The sequence below is a fragment of the Lotus japonicus genome, chromosome 3 (assembly GCF_012489685.1).
Source record: "Lotus japonicus ecotype B-129 chromosome 3, LjGifu_v1.2".
NCBI lineage: Eukaryota > Viridiplantae > Streptophyta > Magnoliopsida > Fabales > Fabaceae > Lotus > Lotus japonicus.
The window spans coordinates 70330903-70354750 of record NC_080043.1 but is presented as its reverse complement, the minus strand read 5'-3'; the positions used below and the strand labels follow the sequence as shown (position 1 = coordinate 70354750).

Below are 23848 nucleotides of genomic sequence, written 5' to 3'. Positions count from 1 at the left end.
TATGCATCCAAGGTACGTACATATTCTTTTTGAGTTTGTAATCTCCTATAAATGCACGCATCAAGTTACGTTCTTCACCACTCACAACAACTGAACGCGATTATTAGTTGAAACTTTGAATTCTTAGTGTATTCCTTGAAAACAAAGTTGATTCTTAATTTAACAAGAACGATTATGTCTGTTTCAGCAGCAGCAATATCACTGGTTACTCCAACTCTTAATTCATCTTCTGATTTCTCTCGGCGTTCAGCAAATTATCATCCCAGCATTTGGGGAGATCGTTTTATTCAATATATTGAGGAGCCTACGGTAATTAGTGTCTCTTAAATTGTTTTTATTAAGCTTTGCATATAAAATACGTCATACGTGTATGTGTTTTGTTGTTAAACATTTGGTTCTTAACTTTTGCATGGAACGGTGAAAATTTTGTCGAGAACACACTAAAATTTAGTAATAGATTTATATAGATTATAAGTCATGTTTTAGTTTTTTTTTTTTTTTTAGATAAGCCATGATTGTATTGAAAGGAAGTATGAGAGGTACTTCAACCCAAAACAGAAAAAGAAAAAAGAAAAATACTAACCAGCCACAAAAGATAAAAGAAAAAAAACTGCAGACATACTCATGTTTTAGTAGGTCACATGACATTTTTTTCTTATTCATATAATGAGTAAATAATATATATTCTTGTCGTTAATAACATTTATTTATAATTCACACATAATTAATAATTAAGAATACTATTTTGCATAAAATTTTACTCTTATTACTATCATCATTTGAGTTTTAACATTTGCAGGAAGTCGATGAAACTATCACGAACAAAATTATAGTACTAAAAGAAGAAGTGAGAAAGATGCTAGTGTTTGTGAATGAAAAGGCTATAAAACCCTTGAGAGAATCTAACTTGATTGATTCAATTCAACGACTGGGATTATGCCATCATTTTGAGAATGAGATAGGAGAAGTATTGCAACATATTCACAATAACTATGTTGAAAATGGTAAAATAACTCTCGATGAAGACCTACATGCTCTTGCTCTTGTCTTTAGGTTGCTGAGACAACAAGGATATCATATTTCACCCGGTAGGCCCAACTTACCTATGATTAAATTTCAAGTTTTCATAACAAACAAAAAAAGAGAAAACAAATTAAGATCTTATATATATCTTGTGGTTGGTGAATAAATCTCAGATGTGTTTAAGAAGTTCAAGAATGAGCAAGGGAACTTCAGTGAAACACTTGTTACTGACGTTGAGGGAATGCTTAGCTTGTACGAAGCTTCACATCTCAAGATTCATGGGGAAGAGATATTAGATGAAGCTCTTGCTTTCACTTCCTCAAACCTTGAGTTCATCACAACCAAATTGAGTCCCTCTCTTGTCACAAAAGTGAGTTATAGCTTAAAGCGTCCATTTCACAAGAACTTGCCTAGGCTAGTGGCAGCGCATTACATTTCGACGTATAAGGAAGACCCTTCCCATGATGCAACTCTACTATTATTTGCCAAATTGGATTTTAACAAGCTCCAAAAACTACATCAGAAGGAAGTTGGGGTTATATCAAAGTAAGTTTTTCAACGACACAATATTTAATAATAATTTTAACAAAGCATAAGTCTTATGCCTAGTTATTTGTATTGCTTGACAAATTAGGTGGTGGAAAGGTTTGGATTTTGCAACCAAATTGCCCTTTGCCCGCAATAGGATAATAGAAATTTACTTCTGGATATTGGGAGTGTATTTCGAGCCCAAGTACTCGTTCGCTAGAAGGCTAATGACCAAGATGCTTTCTCTGACTTCAGCAATTGATGACATATATGATGTTTTTGGTACAATGGAAGAGTTACAACTTTTCACGGAAGCTATCGAAAGGTTTGATGTTTATGTTAATCCTAACATTTTCGGGATATTCTACCTTATCCTTATATGACCTTTAAGTCAATATATGGAAATTTTAGGTGGGATATAAGTTGCATGGATTTCCTACCAGAATACATGAAGTTTTGCTACAAAGCCCTCCTGGATGTTTATGAAGAAATGGAGCAGGAGATGTCCAAAGAAGGAAGAGAGTTTAGTGTAATCTATGCGAAAAATGAAGTAAAACCTTGACTCTTCTAGTTTCCAAGTGTGTTTTTTTGTTTTTTTTCATATGGACAAGATCGAACTAGAAGTTAGGTAGGAAATGTAGAAATATGGTATATCTAACTTTAACTTCTTCTTGTAAATTATTTGGTTTGTGTACCAGATGAAAAGGGTGGTCCAAGCCTACTATGCTGAAGCGAAATGGTTCAATAGCAATTATACACCAACAATGGAAGAGTATATGGGAGTTGCAAAGGTAACTTCCGCTTACCGTATGATTGCTACAACATCCTTCGTTGGGATGGGATCTATTGCTACAAAACAGGTCTTCCAATGGGTAACCAATGACCCTAAAATTGTTAATGCATCAACAATTATTTGCAGACTCATGGATGATATTGTTTCCAATGAGGTATTCAAGCAGATATAATATCAATTTCCTTATTTTATTTATTAATATTCTAATTAAAAATATATGTATATGTGTTTGATATATAGTTTCTTCGATCCCATTATTTTGATTAGTTGGAGCAGAAGAGAGGGCATGTGGCCTCTGCTATTGAGTGCTACATGAAACAACATGGTGTCTCAAAAGAAGATGCCATTAAGGAGCTTTCACTACAAGTGACAAATGCTTGGAAGGATATCAATGAGGAACTCCTTGACCCTACTGAAGTTCCAAAGCCTCTACTTATGCGTGTTCTCAACTTGTCACGTGTAATTGATGTTCTTTACAAAGATTCAGATGGTTACACTCACTCTGGAGAATCAACAAAGAAAATTATTGAAGCTCTTCTCCTTAATCCAATATGAGAATGGGGCTAGTAATTATGTGCATGCTTTAGGACTGCAACTAAGTCTTGTGGATTGAGTAATTTCAATTTATCTTTTTAAGATGTAATGTTTCAATTATATTGTTAGTGGCTGAAATCATGGAAATAAGGAGTTAGTGCCTCCAATCAGGGAGAACGGCTCCTATTAGAGTATAATATATAGTTAGATATGGTTTCTGTTATGGAGTTAGTTACTCTAGTAATTAGCTTAGCTGTCAAGTTAGTTATCTTAGCTGTTAAGCTTAGCTGTCAAAGCTGAGCTGGCATAACAGAATTAGTTAGCTTCTTATGCAAGCTTGTAACTCTCTATAAATAGAGAGATCTTCAATTGTACTCTTCAGTTTTACAATCAATGAAATTTAGTTAAATATTTTCAATATGGTATCAAGAGCAGGGTACGGTCCTTGAGGCCTTTCTCTCTCAGATTTTTCTTAGGTTTTCTTCTTCTTCTTCATCACCATGGCTGATGAAGCTTCTGCTCCTGCAACTTCTATACCTACTCCAGCACCAGTTTCAGTGGCTCTGTCACAATCGAGTGCATCTACACTAGTTCACAAGCTCACACTGAAACTTGATGACTCCAATTTCCTCTCATGGAAGCAACATGTTGAAGGAATTGTCAGGACACATCGCTTGCAGAATTTTCTTGTAGAGCCAGAGATTCCACTGCGTTTTCTCAGTGAACAGGATCGTGTCAATGCTGTTGAGAATCCTGCGTATCAACTCTGGGAGCAACAGGATTCTGCTTTGTTTACATGGCTTCTTTCTTCTTTATCGCCTTCTGTGCTTCCCACCGTCGTGAATTGCAAGTACGCATGGGAGGTTTGGCAAGTTGTAGCCTTCCACCATGTCTCTGAGCTGCAAACGAGCGGCGCGGGTGGTGACGCAGGCATTGCAGTGTTCGCTCGGGACTAGTCAAGGGGCTAGTGCACAGCCAGCCCGCGTGGGCGCCGGGGCTGCGGAGCGTGGTGGGATGTTAGGACCCCATTGCAAGGTATGGGACTTGAGTCCCACATTGGAAGTATGGGATTCTGATGTGGGGTTTATAAGGCCTTGGGCTCTCCAACTACAACAGCTAGCTTTTGTGGTGTGGTTATGCCAAGGTTCTTATCAATGGTATCAGAGCCTTCCACATATTGTTTGACATAAGTTCTCTCAGTCACTTGCGCAATCTACACAACTGCGATCTGAGCTTCGAACCATCACCAAAGGATCGAAGAGCGCTTCGGATTTTCTCAAGCGTGTGAAGTCGATCGTGAACGCACTGATCACGATTGGTGATCCGATCTCTTATCGTGAACATCTGGAAGCGATCTTCGATGGTCTTCCTGATGACTATAGTCCTCTGATGACGATTGTTTACAATCGTAGTGAGCAGTGTTCGATCTCGCATGTTGAGGCGATGATCATCGCGCATGAAGCGCTTTTGGATCGCTTGCGCGCACTTCAACTTCAAGCTTCTGCACCGGCGGCGCTCCTTGCTCATGCGACTGCACCACCGCCGTCGCCGGTGGTTTCTCCATCTCCGGCGACACCTACTGCACCGTCTTCGGCGACCGTCGCGCCTCCGTTACAGGTGAGCGCTGAAGTCAACTATGCTTCGAGCAACGTTGACTCCTCATCAGCATCTGATGATCGCAGTAGATCTGGCGATTCTCGCGGCTATGGTGATCGCGGTGGCTACAACAATTCTGGTGGACGTGGTGGCAGATCAAATCGTGGTGGTCGTAGCTCTGTTCAATGCCAGATTTGTCACAAATTTGGTCATGATGCTAGCATTTGCTATCATCGAGGAAATTCTTCTTCCTCTGGTTCTCATAGTCAACCTACAATGACATCACAAGCTGATGTTTCCTCTCTTCTTGGCTTGTTTCCACAGTTTGGTTACACGCCTTTTCATGGATTCCATCCTTTTGGTTCTCCTGCACAGTTTGGTGTGCCTTTTGCTGGATCCAGCTATGGTACTGGTCTTCCTTTTCAACAAGGTACTATGTTTGCTTCTCCTGGCTATGGTTACACTGCTCCTGTACCTTCTGGTTTTGGATTTGGTTTATTTCCTCGAGCTCCAGCACAGCATCCTCGTGCACCTCAGGCTATGCTTGCTTCTGCACCACAGGCTATGGTAGCATCTGCCCCTTCCACTCTTGGCAGTTGGTTCCCTGACTCAGGAGCTACACATCATGTTACACATGATGCCTCAGTTCTTTCAGATAGCATGTCAGTTACTGGCAATGATCAAGTATTCATGGGTAATGGACAAGGTTTGCCTATAAAGTCTATTGGTTCAGCCTCTTTTTCCTCTCCATTACACACACACACCACTCTGAAACTTCACAATCTTTTGTTAGTTCCTAATATTACTAAAAATCTTGTCAGTGTTAGTAAATTTGCCAGGGATAATGGTGTTTTCTTTGAGTTTCATCCTTACCATTGCACTGTTAAATCTCAGGACAATTCTAGGACTCTCCTTCGTGGCTCTCTTGGTCAAGATGGCTTATACACCTTTGATGGCATGCACTCCTCAACCTTTCCTCAAGGGACTTTCTTCTGCTTCTGTTCCCTCTACCTTTTCAGTGACCAAGTCTTCTCCTGCTGATGTTAATTCTACAGTCTCTACTTTAAATAATGTACCTAATGTACCTAGCCACACATCATATGAATTGTGGCATTCTAGACTAGGGCATCCTCATCATGAGGCTCTGCAATCTGCGCTTTCCATATGTAAAATACCAATACCGCGTAAATCAAAGTTTTCAGTTTGTCAAGCTTGTTGTGTTGCTAAGTCTCATAGATTACCTTCCTCTTCTTCTACTACAGTTTATACTTCTCCCTTAGAATTAATATTTGCAGATTTATGGGGTCCTGCTTCCATTGAATCTTCTGCTGGTTATTTTTATTTTCTTACTTGTGTTGATGCCTTCTCTAGGTTCACCTGGATTTATCCTATTAAGAGAAAATCTGATACCTGTTATGTGTTTCTTCAATTTCAAGCAATGGCTGAATTGAAATTTGGTCTTAAAATAAAATCAGTTCAAACTGATGGTGGCACATAATTCAAATCTCTAGTTCCTTATTTTACTAAGCTAGGTATAGACCATAGACTGACTTGTCCTCACACACATCATCAAAATGGTAGTGTTGAAAGGAAACATCGCCATATAGTTAAAACTGGTTTATCTCTCTTGGCCTATGCTAACATGCCTAATTCTTATTGGGACCATGCTTTTCTTACTGCTGTTTTTCTCATAAATAGGCTTCCTACTCCAGTTCTTGATAACATTAGTCCTTATCACAAACTGTTCACAGTTCCAGCAGATTATAGTATCCTCAGGGTGTTTGGAAGTGCATGTTATCCTGATCTCAGACCTTACAATTCATCTAAGTTGTCCTTCAGGTCTAGAGAGTGTGTTTTTCTTGGCTATTCTTCCTCTCACCAAGATTACAAGTGTCTATCTAGTGATGGCAAAATCTACATCTCCAAAGATGTGAGGTTTAATGAGTTTAAATTTCCATATTCAACTTTGTTTAGTTCTGATGCTGTAATGTCTAGCTGTTCCGGAATCTCTTCTACTATTCCTGTTATTGCTTCAGTTCCTCTTGAGCAGCAACCCCTCTTTGCAGCAGCTCCTGCATCTCCTGCAGCTACTGGTTCTTCTTATCCTATACAAGATGCTACTGTAGAAGCAGTTGCAGCTACTGGTTCTTCTCTTGAGCATGAAGGTTCTTCAGTTCCTCAGTCTCCTGTTTTAGAATCTGCTGCAGTCACACCTAATGCTTATCCTCCAGCATCAAATTCCTCTTCTGTACCTCCAGTAATTAATGCTCATCCAATGCAGACTAGGTCTAAGTCTGGTATTGTTATGCCAAGACTTTTTCCCACTCTATTACTTGCACAAACTGAGCCTACAACTACAAGGAATGCTTTAAAGGATCCTAAGTGGCTAGCATCAATGAAATCAGAGTATGAAGCACTCATGGCCAACAATACTTGGACTTTGGTTTCTCTTCCAAAGGGGAGACATCCTATAGGGTGTTAATGGGTGTTTAGGATTAAGGAAAATCCTGATGGATCAGTCAATAGATACAAAGCTCGCCCTGTGGCTAAAGGATATCATCAAGTAAAGAGGTTTGATTATGCTGAAACCTTTTCCCCTGTGGTAAAACCAATCACTATTAGGTTGATTCTTAGTTTGGCTATCTCCAAACAGTGGCATATACATCAGCTAGATGTGAACAATGTCTTTCTTCATGGTGCTTTGCAAGAAGAGGTTTACATGCAACAACCCACTGGTTTTCAGAATTCAGACAAGTCCCTTGTGTGCAAACTTAATAAAGCTTTATATGGACTCAAGCAGGCTCCTCGAGCTTGGTTTGATAGATTGAAGGAAGCTTTGGTTAAGTATGGGTTAAAGGCTAGTTGTTGTGATCCTTCCTTGTTTACCTTTCACAACAAGTCCAATGTGATCTATATTCTTGTATATGTGGATGACATAATCATCACAGAAAATTTCTTGCCTTTTATTCAAGAGGTAGCTCAGAAACTTAATTCAGAGTTTGCTTTGAAGCAGTTGGGTCAGTTGGACTATTTTCTAAGTGTTCAAGTACACCACTTGCAAGATAGATCACTCCTCTTAACTCAGTCCAAATATATAGGTGATCTCCTTGAGAGGGCTGTCATGGCTGAGGCTAAAGGAATTTCTACACCTATGGTTGGTGGTTCCAAATTGAGCAAACATGGGGGAGACTACTTTGGAGATCTTACCCTCTACAGGTCCATTGTGGGGGCTTTACAATATGCAACTCTCACCAGACTTGAAATTAGTTTTGCTGTCAATAAGGTTTGCCAGTTTCTCAGTCAGCCTCTACAAGACCATTGGAAGGCTGTCAAAAGGATACTTAGGTATCTAAAGGGCACTATTCATCATGACCTGCATATTAAGCCTTGTTCTTTACATACTCCAGTGCCATTGACTGCATATTAGAATATAATATATAGTCAGATATAGTTTCTGTTATGGAGTTAGTTACTCTAGTAATTAGCTTAGCTGTCAAGTTAGTTATCTTAGCTGTTAAGCTTAGCTATCAAAGCTGAGCTGGCATAACAGAATTAGTTAGCTTCTTATGCAAGCTTGTAACTCTCTATAAATAGAGAGATCTTCAATTGTACTCTTCAGTTTTACAATCAATGAAATTCAGTTAAACATTTTCAATAACTCCCTTTCTATTTTACTGGTTTTTCTTCGGCTTGCACTTTAGCATATTGCAAATTAATAAGATTTAGAATTCCTCTGTTGCAATTGTATATTTCTACTCTCTACACTCCATTTTTTCTTCCTCATTTAGATTTTAGACTCCTTAATTATATCCAAATTTTTTTTCAATTTTATAACCAACAATTTGATGCTGTCTTTTTCTTGAGTGATCTGTGTGTAAGAATGGAAGCTGAATCCAGTTTCTCTCGTATTTCTCCCCCCATTTTCCTGGGTAAGTCAAAGTAGAAACTTATTTGGAGCCTTTGTATTAGATCTATGAGAAGTCGTGGAAGAGAACTATGAAGACATTCTCCTATCAAACAACAATTTTCTCAAGGGTCATGACTTTCAAAACAACAAAAGAGATTAAAGATTATCTTAAGGAAGTATATATGGAAGTTAAAAGGAACAAGGCATGAAAGTACCGAATCTAATAAGGGAATTTAATTTACAAAAAATAAGAGAAGAGAGGAGACAGTCAAAGAAAAGAACACTCAAATAAATTGCTCTGTATTATTATTTTTTAACATGGCAAGTATTATTGGCAATAAGATTGATGATTGAAGAATCTTAGAAAACATTCTTGTTATAGTGTCTAGAAGATATGAAGCTTCAATAACCACCATGGAGAAGCTTATTTTTTAAGAGGGAAGGGTAGGGAGAAGCTTTTTGAGTTCTTAAAATTGGGGAGAAGGAGTTTGGGGTATTTCTCAAACCCTCTTTCAGGCACATTTTGTAGTTCCCCCAATTTACATTGGTGTTTCCTTTTTTTTTTTTTTTGATAAGCCAATGAGATTATATTGAAAGAAGTACAAGGGGTACTTCAACCCAATACAATAAAGAGAGGGAAGGAAAGAGACAAAAAAAACAAAGACGCTAAATGTAAAAGCTGATACAAAACGATCACCAGAAAGACACCTACTAACAAAGTACCCCACCTCAAGCCCACCCCTTCCTAAGGGACGAGTATAGAAATTGTGCCTCGTTAAAACCTTACCATGAAAAACCCCCTTGGGAAAACCCGGTTAAGGAAAAAGAGTACAGAATTTCTATACACCTGCAAAATCCCATGGAATACTTGACAAAATTGCAGCTAATAAGTGGCTGCTCTCATTACAGATTACACCCATGGAATAACATCAAAATGGCTCCAGCTTCTTCTGCAAATGTCACCAGCCACGATCCCAAGTGAAAAAGCTAATTCCTCGCATCCTTTGCCACTAAATTCCACACTCCCTAATACGTATTGCAAACCTACATGTATCCAATTAATGTCCTTTGATACCAGCAACCAACCAATATCCCCTTCATCCAGTGCAGAACAATTATAAAGATAACAGGCATGAGGTTGGGTTCAATTTCCACTCATACCAAGAATAGGAGAAATCTGCAGCTCTTGCACTCAGCCATTGCCAAGCCCGCAACTGAGCCATTTCGAAAACCTGCTCCCATTCAAATATACCTCCTTGAAAGATCACTTTATTCCTGTACAGCCACACAGACCATATAATTGCCAGCCAGATCACTACCTCACCCTCGTGTTGAGCTTTGCTTCTCCCAATTGATGGAAATTGGATGATATGCAGCCGAGACGAAGGAACCAACGCTGTGGAGATGCCTAGCCAGCCAAAACAAGCATACCAAATTTGCACAGTTGCAGGGCATAAGAAGAACAAGTGAGAGCTTGTCTCAACCTCAAACTCACACAATGGGCACAAAGATGCCACGCCGCCGCCAATTACTCCACGCTTGCGCAAGTTGTCTCTCGTTTGCACCCTATCCCATAGCACTCGCCAGGCCAACGCTTTTGGATTAGAAGGAGCAGGCACAGACCAAAGCAATTGGAACGCTGGATCACCCTCAACATTAGCATGTTCCTGCAAAAAACAGTAAGATGAATTAACAGTGTAAGCTCCCTCGCCTTCATGCCTCCAAATCCACTTATCACCCACATTTTCCACAACCTGCATCTGCTGTACCACCCCCAACAAATCCTCTAGCCAAACCACCTCCCTACCACAAAGTCTCCTTCTCCATTTGAAGTTCCATGACCAAACGCCATTTTCCCAGCTTCCCATATCCTTGACAGTGTTATGTTTCTGATTAGAGAGGTTATAGAGCCGATGGAATTGCAGCTCTAAATATCCATCCCCACACCAATGTTCAGACCAAAATTTTGTAGCATCCCCAGAGCGAAACTGTTTTTGTAAACCAGAATCGAACCAATTCCACCCTTCCAAACTACAGATTGAATTAATATCACGCCACCAAGAAGAAACACCAAACTTACCTTTACGTGCTCTGATCACCTTACACCATAGACTACTTTGTTCGTGTAAGAATCTCCATTTCCATTTGCCAAGGAGCGCCACATTGAACAGCCACAAATTCTTCACACCCAATCCACCCTTATCTTTAGGGGTACAAACCACTGACCATTTTATCCATGAAATTTTTGTCTCCAATTCCGCTCCTCCCCATAGAAATTTCCGCATAATTTTATTGCAGACCTTGAGCACTCCTTCTGGCAGCTTAAAAAAGGATAGGAAAAATAATGGTAGCGCAGATAGAACGCTTTGGATAAGACATAAACGTCCCCCAAACGAGATGTGCTTTTGTTTCCAAGAAGAAAGCCTCTTCTTCATTTTATTAATTACAGGTTCCCACAAAGCCAGGCTTCTAGCCTTTCCTCCTACAGGGATGCCCAAATATGTGAATGGGAGACTCATAGTTTTACAGTAAAGCACAGCCGCAAACCTTCCAAGGCTATCATTATCAACTGATATCCCTGCTAATCTGCTTTTATGGAAATTTACCTTGAGGCCAGATGCTAACTCAAAGCATCGCAACACACACTTCATGGTTAACACATTTTGGGCTGAGGCCTCTCCCAGGAAAATTGTATCATCTGCAAATTGGAGGATTGACACCTCTACACCAGAGTCCTCGCCAAAATTAAATCCCTTGAATTTACCCAATGTCACAGCTCTGTGGAACAATGCACTCAGGCCCTCTGCAACAATTAAAAAGAGGAACGGAGCAAGAGGGTCTCCCTGGCGCAACCCTCTCTTCATTCTGAACTCCTCACAAGGGCTCCCATTAATCAAAACTGATACTGAAGCTGATCTCAAGCAATTCATAATCCAGTCAATCCACTTCCGGCAAAAATTCAATCTAACCATCATGTATTCAAGGAACTCCCAACTCACAGAATCGTAGGCTTTTTCATAGTCTACTTTAAAAGCTATGGTTGGGATCTTAGCCTTTTTTGCTGCTTCTAGCACTTCGGTCAGCACAAGCACACTGTCAAGCATATTTCGTCCCGCAAGAAATGCAGACTGTGTATCATGGATAACCTTGGGCAGCACCCTCTTCAACCTCAATGACAAGAGTTTAGAAACAACTTTATACATACACCCGATCAATGAGATTGGCCGAAAATCATTCAAACCCATCGGAGAATCTACCTTAGGGATTAATGCAATGAATGAAGCATTGCTACCTTTAGGCCATATCCCTCTACTCCAGAAATCTTCGAATCCTGCAAATACCTTTTTGTAAGCCTTTATTGTCATATTTCTAGACGCTTTTAGTAGTCTCTTTGGTTCATCAGTTTCACATTAATGAGTTTTGGTTTTTCAAAAAAAAAAACATGATGACTAGAGCAGCAGGTAGTGACTAAAAGCTACCAACCGGAAATTATAATTTAATTAAAAATGACGTGGATAATACCACGTCAGCTCTAGCCTGCCACTAAGCATGTTTGTTGGAGCTCCGCCCTTCGGCAATGACTAATACCAAAACGCATGAAATGTTAGGCAGATATCACTTAATATTTTCCGGGTAGGGACTAAATTCAAAACTCGTTACAAAGACAGAAAAAAGACCGAATGAAAATTTGAAAATTTAATATATCTTCCCAATAATAATTTCATATATCAACCGAATGAAAAGAGCAGTTGATGAAATCAATATTGGTCATTTGGAAAGCGAGTGAGATGAGGAGGCATTTGAGCATGCAACTGGAGCACATTCAAGTCTATGCAAAAGCTCATGAGCCAATGCTTGAAGATCACCACCACCACTCTACTAGAGTACTAGTTACACTACCCAAACATTGATGTGGGGCTATCCCGCTATGGGACTATGATGCATGGGCCATGAAGAACTTTGGCCCCGGGTTCAAAAAGTGAAGATAAGTCGTACCTTTTTATGCATGTCAATGATATGATTCCTTAATTTCTCAGAGATTAAGAAGCAATCCACTATTTCTCGATCATCATATGAGGCTTTGAACATTTATATATGTAATTATAATAGTTAATATAGTTAGTTATTCAATTAGTTAGAGACATAATTAACCATTAGCTAGTTAATGTCTTGATCAATATGATGTATATAAGCTTTGCATCTACATTTCACTTCATCAATCAATCGGTTCATTCTATAAGATAAGATTAAGTCTGGAAAGAAAACCAGAGTCGAGTGAAAATATTTCATTTTTTATTTTAACTTACAAAGTGATTAAAAAAATGTTCATCAAACATGCACTGATTGAACTTCGAAAAAAGTTTTAGGATCTATAAAAGTTGAAACCAACACAATTACCAGAATCTTGTTGAAGATAATAACATCTCTTTGGAAAAACTGGATTATTATGAAGTTAATATGAAAATAATAATGCTACAACTCAGCAATAGGAGAAACCAGGATGAACTATCTTGGTAAAATTTCCTGGAGTGAATTGTTTTGTTAAAACTGAGTACTCTATAGATGCTTATAATCATATCCAGAGATAGCCGTAATATAGCAATCAATGAAAAAATAACACACACAAGAAACACAACCACGCCCTTATCTTCCAAGGATACTTGATTTTCCAGGACCTTTTCAACCTCATTCCTGCATTATTAAAAAAAATTAAAATACAGATCAGTGAGATCTCAAACAAATAATGTCAAATGCAAAAAAAAGGTCAATAGTTAATAGCATTTATCATGAACATGAACCAAGCCATCTCAAAATTAATTTTTACATTGATGGTTTTTCTATTGTATCTCTAATATGTCTTAAACACAAGAGCGAGAGTAGACAATGCACACAATCTAAGCAGCTTTTGAAAAAAAGCTCAAAACAGCCTATAAGTCATAAGATATTTTCATAAGCTTATCCAAATACTTGCATAAGAGCTTATGATAAAAGATAAGATCTTCCAAACACAGCCTAAGTTAGGTTATTAAATCTGAACTAGCCTGCTATAGTGGAAAATCAAAGAAAAGTTTGTAAACTCTCACCTCAACATAGCATTGTCCCTGCGTATATGATCAAATTGCACAGAAAAATGAGACTTCCAAGAATCAAGTTCACTAACATCTTTCATCTACAAGGTCCAACAATTATTTCAGAAAGTAAGTTTATAGTGATGTTTTATATCACAGATAAATATTACCAAGATTAACAAAGAAAGAATCTTAACATACCATAACTTCCTGCTGGTGAAGGAAACTCCTAATGTCTTCTTTGATCATCCTTATAAGTAAATCTTTCTCTCCTATATCTTTGCTGTACAATTTGAAAATATTGACATATCTAGAATTTAAGACTTCCATATACTGCTCTAAAACAGATAAATTTATGTCTAGATTCTGAACTTTCTGCATCAGAATCTTGAGGACAGTATCCCCGGGCATCCTGCCAGGTTGTTGACGGATTTCTTCAACCGGATCAGGAACATTGCTATCTACAATCTCCTCATTTTCAGAATCAGTTTCTGAATCAGGGTCAGAAGTGATTCCATTGATAGTGTTTTGATGAACATCAACACTCTCAGAAGTCCCTTTGTCACCATTACCTTCCTTAGTTGCAAATCGATTATCTTTATACATCAAATCCTCCAGCATCTTCTCAACAACATCCACACCATAAACTTCAACTATACTCAGTGTGCAATAAAATTCTGATCCATAGTGGCTTTGAAGATTCAGCTTCAGATATCTCACCCATTTTGGTTCCTGAAGAACAAATCTTTGAGCTTGCTTCACATTTGCGGCGGTAAAATTCCCAAGAAAAACCCAAGCATCTGTTGGGTAGGCCATACTTCCAAGCAATTCAAAGTCTTTTAAGTTGGATGAATGGTGCTCAAAATTTGCAATCCCTATTGTATCTACTAAGGTTTCTTCTGAAAGTTCTATGATGACAAATTTATCTTCTGAAGAGCATGGATTTCGAAGATATTTATCTTTGTTCTTGCTTAAGATGTTAGAAGCACCCTTAGCTTCTTTGTTAGAAGCTAGAACTTTAGCTCCCTTTGATTCTGATGCATAATTGTATTCTGCACCACCCTGATCCACTCTATGTATTACACTTTCAGAGGGACTAGTGCCTGACTTGATTTTCGGACTTGCCCTGCTCTTGAATTCATCAAGACCAAGAGGCACTGCCTGAGTCAAGTGATCATACTTTTGCACATCATTTTCATGTTTCAGGGCAGATTCTGATCTCTCAATGTCATATTCCTTTCTATTAGGAGAAATGTTATTTTCTTCATCATCAGGTTCAACATTACTCATGCTTTCTCCCGTGGAAAGTGGGTCGCCAATAAAACTATCAGTTCTGGCACAATCAGGGCAGAATGTCTCAGAAGGAATGCAGGCATTAATCTCTTTAGTCAAATATTCATCATCAGAATTGGAGGTTTTACATTGTCTGTGCTCATTTTCGCTCCAATTTGATATGCGAACTGGAACGTCTTCAGATGCATCTACATATAAAGACAACAAGTTGAGTAAATAAGAACAAGGTACCCACATCAGCATTGTTCACACAAAGGAATGAAGTAAAATAGCAATGTGAATTTTCCTCGAAATAAATGTGTACAATATATATACTAACATGAATGATAAGCAAGCATTCTTTTTTTCCTTTTTACTTCAGCACAACACAGCATGCGTTTAAACTAAGCTAATAAAGCATCAATAACAATGTTGCATCACCAATAACACCGTGCAGTGGCCTCAGACAGAAAGGGCTGAATTGTGGGTTAGAGCAATCAGCAGTCTTACTTCTGGACTTTTACCTTTCACTACATAATTGAAGTGCAATATTCAAATCAGATCAAGAATTTGGATATCTTATATTGGTTGAAATCATTCTTTGAATTACTACATTTTTTAGATTTGTTCACTCTAGTGATAATGTTATTTATTCATATAGATATAGCCTAATGAAATTCTTGAACAACATAAAGTCCAAAAAGTAAATACATTGGAATCATAAAGCTTCTGATACACTGCTTCTAATAGGAAATACATGGATAAAGGTGGTCAGTATCTAATATTCTAAGATGAGAAATGAATTCTCTACAATTTACAAGATCTATTCCTGCAAAGAACACATAGGCCAACTAATGCAAAAACTCACAGCTCCATCAAAAAACAAGGCCATGTAGCCATCTACCAAAACCATTGTTTATAATGGCAATCTATGAACAAAAATAGTGCCAGTAGAGAAGTTCATTCACAGAATACCTCAATATCTTAAAGAGAAAAAAAGCCACCAGAAAACAGAAGTTACCACTTACCTCCATAACCATTGCCACGACTTATCCATAAGCTGAAGAGGAAGACAAGGCCCCACAAAACGAAAACCAACGACAGAGAAATTTTATACAGATAGTTTCTCCCACTTGTATCCTTCTCTATAGCTCTTCTTGCCTGAAGAGCTTTTCGCGATCTCTGCATTGTTCATCAATCCAATTCAATGCAATAGCCCTGCAATCACACAATCTTTTCCCGTCATTCAAAGTTCCATAAGATGTAAAATGGTATCAATTAACTTTTGACTTCAGCAAAGTGCTACAGATATTAAGTCTATGTGGGATCACAGCAATGCAAGGACATGTTCAAAGAATATAAAAAACAATATAAAAAATTGAAGTTGCTTATGAATCTGAAAAGTGAATGTAGTGAAACACAAATAGCCCATTTCCACCAACGAAAGAGGAAAAGTTCAATTCTAAGCAAAGCTCCAAGGGACAGCCAATTTTCCAGTTGAGGGGGTGATATTAAATCTTAGTAGTAAAGCAAAGAATACCACTTACAGGAAATAGAATAACCTTCCACCAGAAACAATAATGACAAATTGTCAATTGTCAACACGTTCATCTCAATCAGCAAAAAAACAAAAATCCCAACACAGAAAAATGATCCTAAATCAAACTGAATCAACACAACAAGCACTGTTTACCAAAAAAAAAAACTGCCATAGTAGAAAACTGAAAAGGGTCATCAAGCAGAGACCTGTAAAGAGCAGACAAGGCATGAAATCTCAAAGGGTCATCAAAACAAGCTAGAATTCAAGCTCAAACACAGAAAATCAAACGTGGGATCCAAAATACAAATCACACAGAGTAGAGTTCAAGAGGAACATTGAATTGTCACCTTTGGGATTGAAAAGCAATGATTTATAGTGTTGGGAAGTGCAGCAGGGAATGAAGTTGATGATCTCTATTGAGGAATCATGGAGATGAGTGAATAAAGCCAATGGGGTTTGTGGAAGAAGCAACACGACGCGTGAAAATTGCATCCAGGTTGTCTTGTCCCCTGTCGACCTGCTTTTAAATTCAAAAAACAATCTTCATTGCTTCTCTTCTCTTCTTTTCTATGGCAACGGAAAACGTTACTGCTGCTGAAACTGAAAGTTGATGAAATATTGAAATTCAATGGTAAATACTTGTTCACCTTTTCATTTTAATACATTTTTTTTGGAAGACATTTGAATACATTAATGTTAATTAAATGGGCTCTATTCTATGTTTTTCTTTATGTAGAGGTTCTAATCTTTTTCTTTGGTTACAAGAGGTTCTAATCTATGTACGTGGTTTTGTAATTGAATTCTTTTTTTTTTTATAGTTGTATTTGAATATTGAATCAGTGTATTAAGAAATAATATTAGGAGGGGTTTGAACATTAATTTCATATATCAAAGTGAGAGGATACTCAATCGGTCAATCCATTTCTAAAGAAATACACTAATGCTAATGGTCAAACTTTTTATTTTTCTGTTTGGACCACAAATAATTTAGTTAGAATTATTATGGTTGATAAAATTCTTTCTTTAATATATATATATATATATGTATATATAAGTAAAATTGACTTTGACTATATTAATGAAAATATTAATTCGTTGTCAATGAATCTTTATCTTATTATTCTTATTACATACTAATTAGAAAAACTTTTCATTAATATAGGTAAAATATTAAATATGAAAATTAGTTGAAATGTTAATTAATAGAATTTAAGGCGAAAATTCAAAGAAATAAAATGAAACTAAATTAATAATTTTTATATAAAGATATATCAATCATTACAATTATGTATTGAAAATGTTAAATTATATTATATTTAATTTAATATTATTAAATCTTATATATGTACATGTTTATTATTCGAAAAATTAATTTACATATATTTCATAATGTATATAGACTATAGAGCATGTATTATGAGAAAGGTGTTCTTATAAAAAAAATAAGAATAAATCATAACCGTTAGATCTAATCATGAATGGTCAAGATTAAAATATGAAGTCATGTGACATTTTAGAAAAGTCACATGACATTTTTAAGGGGTCATGTGAGCATTAAAGTTATAAATTATTATTTAAATATTAAAACTACTTTAATATTTACAAAAATATAAAAATTATTGATTATTAATGTTTTAAATAAGTAAATCCATGCAACACACTACTGGTAATATTCTATCTGGTATAGTTTTATACTATATGATCCAGTGCTTGTTGGTCAAAACAAAATATACTAGCTCTAGTACACAACAGTTTCATGCACTATGATTTGGTCGAATCCACTTCATATCCAACCAAAGTTAGTTTTCATTTAAAGAAGTCAACTTCATTTTTTTATACTCAATCATTTATTTTGGTCGACATATTCAATCATTTAATTTAACATCATTATTTTTTGAAAAGCCAAATCATTTAATATCAATTGACGTCCCGAAGGTTAACTCAAGTAGTAAGAGCTAGGAGATATAAGAATTGGGAGGGTGAAGAGTCAAAGGTTCAAACCCTGAGAATGACTAATTTATTAACATTATTAACAACTAACATTTGCATGTAAAAAAACAATTAATATCAATTGACTAGCTCGCATTAGGAAAAGGTGATGATGCCTCTCATGGTTAGGACATGTGTCAACAAATCCATAAACGAATTGGTGAGAAGGATAGGCCGGATAGAAGATATGGTCCAAGGTAAACTGAATATATATATATATATATATATATATATATATATATATATATATAGATCAACCAGGACAAAGAGAAATTGGGAGTTAAATAATTTAATATTAAACTGAATTCATGACATTGATTCATGACAATATCTTCATATCTTGCCATTCTACACGGCATCTCAATGGGAATGTAATAGACTAACAGGTCGGCAAACAAAGCCTATAAAGCATAATGTTGAGAGAATAACTATTTTCGTCCCTAGCCTGTACAATAATTTTGCAGTGTTACCCAGAAAGGACAAATAATTTTCACAGCAGATAAATATTGGCAAGATTAACAGTAGGTATGATATGATATGATGTCATATACAAGAAGCTACTAAAACGCTTCACAAATTCGACACCCACACACATAAATACATACATGTTTTCATACACAAGGATTTGTATAATATTACAACCATTATTACATTTCACACCATTTCCAATCAAGTATCGGATCCTTCATCTCATACTCATCACAGGCCTCAGTGTTGCAGTTGAAGCAGGCAGAGTTGGTCGTACTACAGGAACACGTCTTACAACTGAGAATGCCTCGTTAAGACGTGCAACACGAACCATGAGCTGAGATACCTTCTGCAAAAATTGTTAAGTGAAAGCTCAGAAGATTGAGAAACTGTGAGGTTTTCCCACTACATGGATAATTCAATGTCATATAGCTTTGTCTCTAAATTTCTTTTAATAACTAGACTAATAGTTTTCCTTGATCACCCCTTACCACTAACTGAGTTATCAAGAAACAAAATAATATGATATACAACAAGGTGGATGAGGATGATGCAAAACAAGTCCTCAACAACAGAACAAATCCCAGAAAGACACTAAAAAACGTGCCGGTTTATTATTTATCAGACAACAGATTTCATCAATAACAGCAATAGAAACAAAAGCCTTTTACTTGAAGGACCAGACAATATATTTACTCATGCTGTGAAAAAAGTGAATCTCAAACATATTAACCATCAGTTTATCAACCTAATGTCTTGAGTCAGATGTCAACTGAAATAATACTTGGAAGAAATGAGAAACTATAGTACATACCAACTCACAATTTAGATACCCATCATTTAAGAATATTGTTTGGGACAAAAACATTAAAGTAATTGATATAAAATGTTAAATTTTCAACTCAATACTGCCCTTCAGTTTTTTATTCTTCAAATCATCCATGATATTTTAATAAACCCACATGTATGCAGAAATATTATGAATTTTATTGATCTCTACAAGCTTTTTTTAACTGATGCAAAGCAGTGAAAAAAAAAAGTATTATTGCCTCCACACTAAACATGTCTGCATACTTAATAAACCGCAAAAGAAATTGACCCTCAATATGCAGAGCAGAAGCCAGAAAGAATTTATACAAGTACAGATATTCAAACACAATGCAATGGCCATATTGCAGTTCACTTGAATCAGTGATTCATTAAAAACCTTTTAGGTTTCTAATATAAGCAAATAATTTTTGCCTCATTGCAGCAGAGTTGATAGGATATAAAAGGACAATATAAGAAAATATGATACTACTAAGGCAAGATACTATAAATAATAAATCAACTACCAACATGTGAAGTATTTGTTAAATAAGTAATAACATCATAAGAAAATTAGGAAAAGTAAAGATTGGGGAATGATCAGGTATCCTCCAAAATAGGGGAGAAAGAAAATCTAGATACGACAACAGCAACTAAGGTCATTTCCAATACGGAGGGAACAGCTTCAGGACGAAAGACACCATTGTGTTTTGTCCAAACTAATTTTTTTGAAAATCCAAAATCTATGACCTTTTTAGTGGTTTCTCTTGGAATTTTGTATTGTCTTCCCTTACCTTTATTTGCTAGGCTATTATTGAAAATCCACGATCTATGACCTTTTTAGTGGCTTATATTGTTCTTCTCCACATGTGTCATGTGGCCATAAATATTATAGATCCAACAAGTAAGAAAAACTCTAAAATGAAGAAAAGCTTAAACACCAAGCCATAAACATAAACTGTAATACTGTATCCTCTAACAAGTAGAAGGCAAAGAGATACCCTTAGGGGTGTGAACCTGGGAAGCACAGGTAAGTGAAAATCAATGAAATTCAGCTACCTGGTGCTTACAAGATACATGTACACTTTCACATACCACTTATGACCTTTTTCTCCTTTTACGATTTCGGTATGCAGCTGGGCACAATTTTGGTGCAGCTCGACTCCAGACAACAGTGTCTTCATTAGCTTTTTGGCTTTTCAGAATTATACTAGTTTGTCTACTAATCCTGATCCTACGCACCAAGAGCATGTGACAGTGACACCATCCCCACCAATCTCCTTTCCTCTCATCCTTGCACATGATGGCACCTACATCCTCCTCCTCCACTTTGGCACACAATCGAGCGGTGCCGCAATGGTTCTACTCTCTATGTGATTCTATGAGCATTTCCATTTGGCAATCACCTCTCTGCATGCTCCCTGATTGTGAAGGACAGGTGCGACCCTCTCAGTTTGCTCTCTGATAAGGCGACACTCTGTTCACAGTTTGCTCTCTGTTTCAGTGTTTAAAGTAGTTCTGTCATGTGATTCCTTCGTCCACACCAAAAGATGTCTTCTTATATTTTGTGCAATATTTCATGTTTCATGACATAAAACTGAATTTCTTATCTATATATATATATATATATGTATGTGTGTGTGTGTGTGTGTGTGTGTATATATCTATAGCAACCATGCCTTAGATTTTAAAAAATGCTGCGTCCCAAACTGGTATTGTACCTGCAAGGCACTTCTAACTAAGTGTGCCAAAGAACGACATATGCTGCACACTGATACTAAACTATGTTCTCCAATGAACCACCAAAAATAGGTTTAATAGCAGAAGTAAGGGCCGGGACACCAACAGATCAAATAGAAACTTTCATATCATATAAAACAAAATCTCAATATAATCAAGTTTCATTTTTGAAGTTCTGCAATTAACACAAGAAAGTCACATAACTCTAACTCAAAATTGCCTATATACAGAAGAAAACACAATAACATGAAATACAGAACAAAAGAGCCTAGAGTTCCCAATTTGCATGCATGTATACTTGCTGGTGAACCTTTCTTTTTTCTTATGGGTATTATTAGCCATGGTGAGTTGTGAAACATTTATGAGCTACATATCTAATAAACTTGTAAAAGTGGACAATGAAATCTGCATATATCTAGTGAGTACCAGAAAGATTATGTCCATACAGATTGACCCCTGCAAGTGTCAACTTGTTAACAAGTTCACCCTATCAAAATTCCCCATTTAGAAACAAGTTTATCCCCTCAGTGACCAATTCGTATTAGCAAAAATAAAAATAAAAGAAAACATGATCCGGTCAAAGCAATACAAGTAAAGGTATCTATAGAAACAAAACTACTAGTCAAAAGCTCAAGGTAATAATATGGTCATAACTTCAACACGGGTTCTAAAATTCTATGCTTCTAATTACTTTTCATGCTTAAGCAAGAATTGTTATAATCACTAATAAGAATTTCACAGAAAGAGCTATATTCAAATGATTAAGCAATAAGAACAGAGCGAAGAAAATGACCTTATCATCAAGAGCAAGGTTGAGCTTCATTGTTTGAGTCTTGCGCTTCATTTTGTACAACCTCCTTCCCAAGAAGAGCAGACCCAGAAACGCAGCAGCAGCAGCCACAGAACAGAGAGGCAGAGAAAGCGGAATAGGGTTCACCCAGTATCTCAAAACCTCAAAAGGAACCCTCCACCACACAACTCTCCTATCCTCTTCTTTCTCTATCGCTTTCACCTCCTCTCCTTCAACCTTCGAATCGAAACCAACCCCAACCTCAACCTCTTCGGATTCACTGCTAGCAGCAGCAGCAGAAGCAGAATCTTCCGTTTCCTTCACCGGGTCGGTGGTGATGCTATCGGAATCGGAATCATGGGTCCAGCGTTGGGGATTGGGATTAGGGAAGAGCTGGTTAGCGACGAAGGAATCATCGAAGTTGCGATCAACCTCGTCGGAAGAGGAATTGGAATTGCAACTGGAATTGGAATTGGGAGTGGAATCTATGGAGAAGTGATCGGGTCTGATGAGAGCGAGGTTGGTAGCATCGGAAACAACGGGTTCATCGTCATCGTTGTGGATCAATTCCCATTCACCACCTTCACCTTCACCTCTTTCATCCATTGATGCAAAGCAAAGGGAAGAAGCAAAATCAGATTCTATTGAGGAACCCTAACTCTGGTGCAAACACCACAAATAGGAAAGTAAAGTGAAGTGTAACTCTGGACTTTATCAAATACCATCAAAGGAGGCACACTGATATTCTTTAGGGTAATGTTTGGATTAATGGTAGCGGTTGAGATGAGATGGAAATTACTGCCGACCGACCGTGGAGTGGTTGCTTTAAGTGGTACAAGCTTGATTCCCTTAAAATAATGTCTCAGGTCCGAGTTTTGTAGATGGAAAAACCTCCTCTGACAGAGTTGACCCTACTATGATGTGAATGTTTCCGGCTCGAACAGCATTATCTCCGAATGAGGACACATATCTTACACTAAAAAACTCATAATTATCATGTCCATTATGTAAATAATTTTTTTGAAAATTTATTATGTAAATAATTTGAGCAGTGATTTTGTTTCGTTTCATCATAAAACATTCAAAGTTTCAAACAATAGGAATATATTTTAATTCGGTTTAATCACATTCCATTATATTTCACAATATTTGATATTTTATGACGTTTTAATCCATTATATTCATCAATTTAAACATAGCTTATAGCGTGTTTGCAAATTGAGTTTCGGATGGATGGAAAGAGGAGAAACGGCTATGAGATGTCTTACTTTTGCTTAAGAGATTTTAAGAAGATGGAAAAAAACAAACACACCCTTGCTAACCCATTTTAACATCAAGGGGATGGGGTAGCTTTCTTGCCTACTCTTTCATTTAACAAATTTTAACCTTTTCTTAGTGGTAAACAAAATATTTATTAAAAATATAAAAAGTGTGACTTATTGTATTAGCGTATTAACAAGTTATATTTTCAATAATATTTATTTTAAAGTATAACTAGTGTTTTTTTACCCGTGCGATGCACGGGGAATACGTATGTCGTATAAATCGCATAAATCGCACGGGGAATACGTATGTCGTATATTATACGTAAATCAATACGTTGATTTTTTTCAATATAATAAATAAAGATGAAATATAAGAGTCTGAAATGCGAAGTAAACGATTGGTTAACGAAATCTCAAATTCTACAAAACATATAAGGGGACGGATTTATTGTGTTTGATACATCAATCAATACGTTTTTTTTATACGTCAGTCAATACGTTGATTATTTAAAATATATTAAACAACG

The 23848-nt window shown here is 36.8% G+C and overlaps 4 protein-coding genes across 5 annotated transcripts; 2 read left to right on the top strand and 2 right to left on the bottom strand.

The window, feature by feature from the left end:
* Positions 1–153: 153 nt before the first annotated feature.
* On the top strand, positions 154–3296 carry LOC130745575 ((-)-germacrene D synthase-like). The gene is made up of 7 exons (XM_057597901.1): positions 154–309; positions 800–1088; positions 1197–1569; positions 1658–1876; positions 1963–2101; positions 2250–2498; positions 2612–3296. The coding sequence occupies exons 1-7, from the start codon at positions 175–177 to the stop codon at positions 2897–2899; spliced, it is 1692 nt and encodes a 563-aa protein (XP_057453884.1). The 5' UTR covers positions 154–174; the 3' UTR covers positions 2900–3296.
* A 971-nt stretch (positions 3297–4267) lies between these two features.
* Positions 4268–5972, top strand: LOC130744624 (uncharacterized). The gene is made up of 2 exons (XM_057596795.1): positions 4268–5180; positions 5296–5972. Exons 1-2 carry the CDS (start codon positions 4268–4270, stop codon positions 5970–5972), a joined length of 1590 nt encoding a protein of 529 aa, XP_057452778.1.
* A 6817-nt stretch (positions 5973–12789) lies between these two features.
* LOC130745572 (SUN domain-containing protein 4-like) lies at positions 12790–16875 on the bottom strand. 2 transcript variants are annotated; one of them, XM_057597898.1, is made up of 5 exons: positions 16610–16875; positions 15751–15940; positions 13652–14931; positions 13466–13551; positions 12790–13073 (listed from the first exon to the last, which is right to left on the bottom strand). In XM_057597898.1, exons 2-5 carry the CDS (start codon positions 15908–15910, stop codon positions 12827–12829), a joined length of 1773 nt encoding a protein of 590 aa, XP_057453881.1. In that variant the 5' UTR covers positions 15911–15940; positions 16610–16875; the 3' UTR covers positions 12790–12826. The 2 variants fall into 2 exon arrangements, with proteins under 2 accessions (XP_057453881.1, XP_057453882.1); XM_057597899.1 differs by lacking the exon at positions 16610–16875 and adding an exon at positions 16469–16602.
* Positions 16876–18738: 1863 nt separating this feature from the next.
* On the bottom strand, positions 18739–22790 carry LOC130745573 (uncharacterized). The gene is made up of 2 exons (XM_057597900.1): positions 22060–22790; positions 18739–19068 (listed from the first exon to the last, which is right to left on the bottom strand). Exons 1-2 carry the CDS (start codon positions 22660–22662, stop codon positions 18937–18939), a joined length of 735 nt encoding a protein of 244 aa, XP_057453883.1. The 5' UTR covers positions 22663–22790; the 3' UTR covers positions 18739–18936.
* Between the last annotated feature and the right edge of the window lie 1058 nt (positions 22791–23848).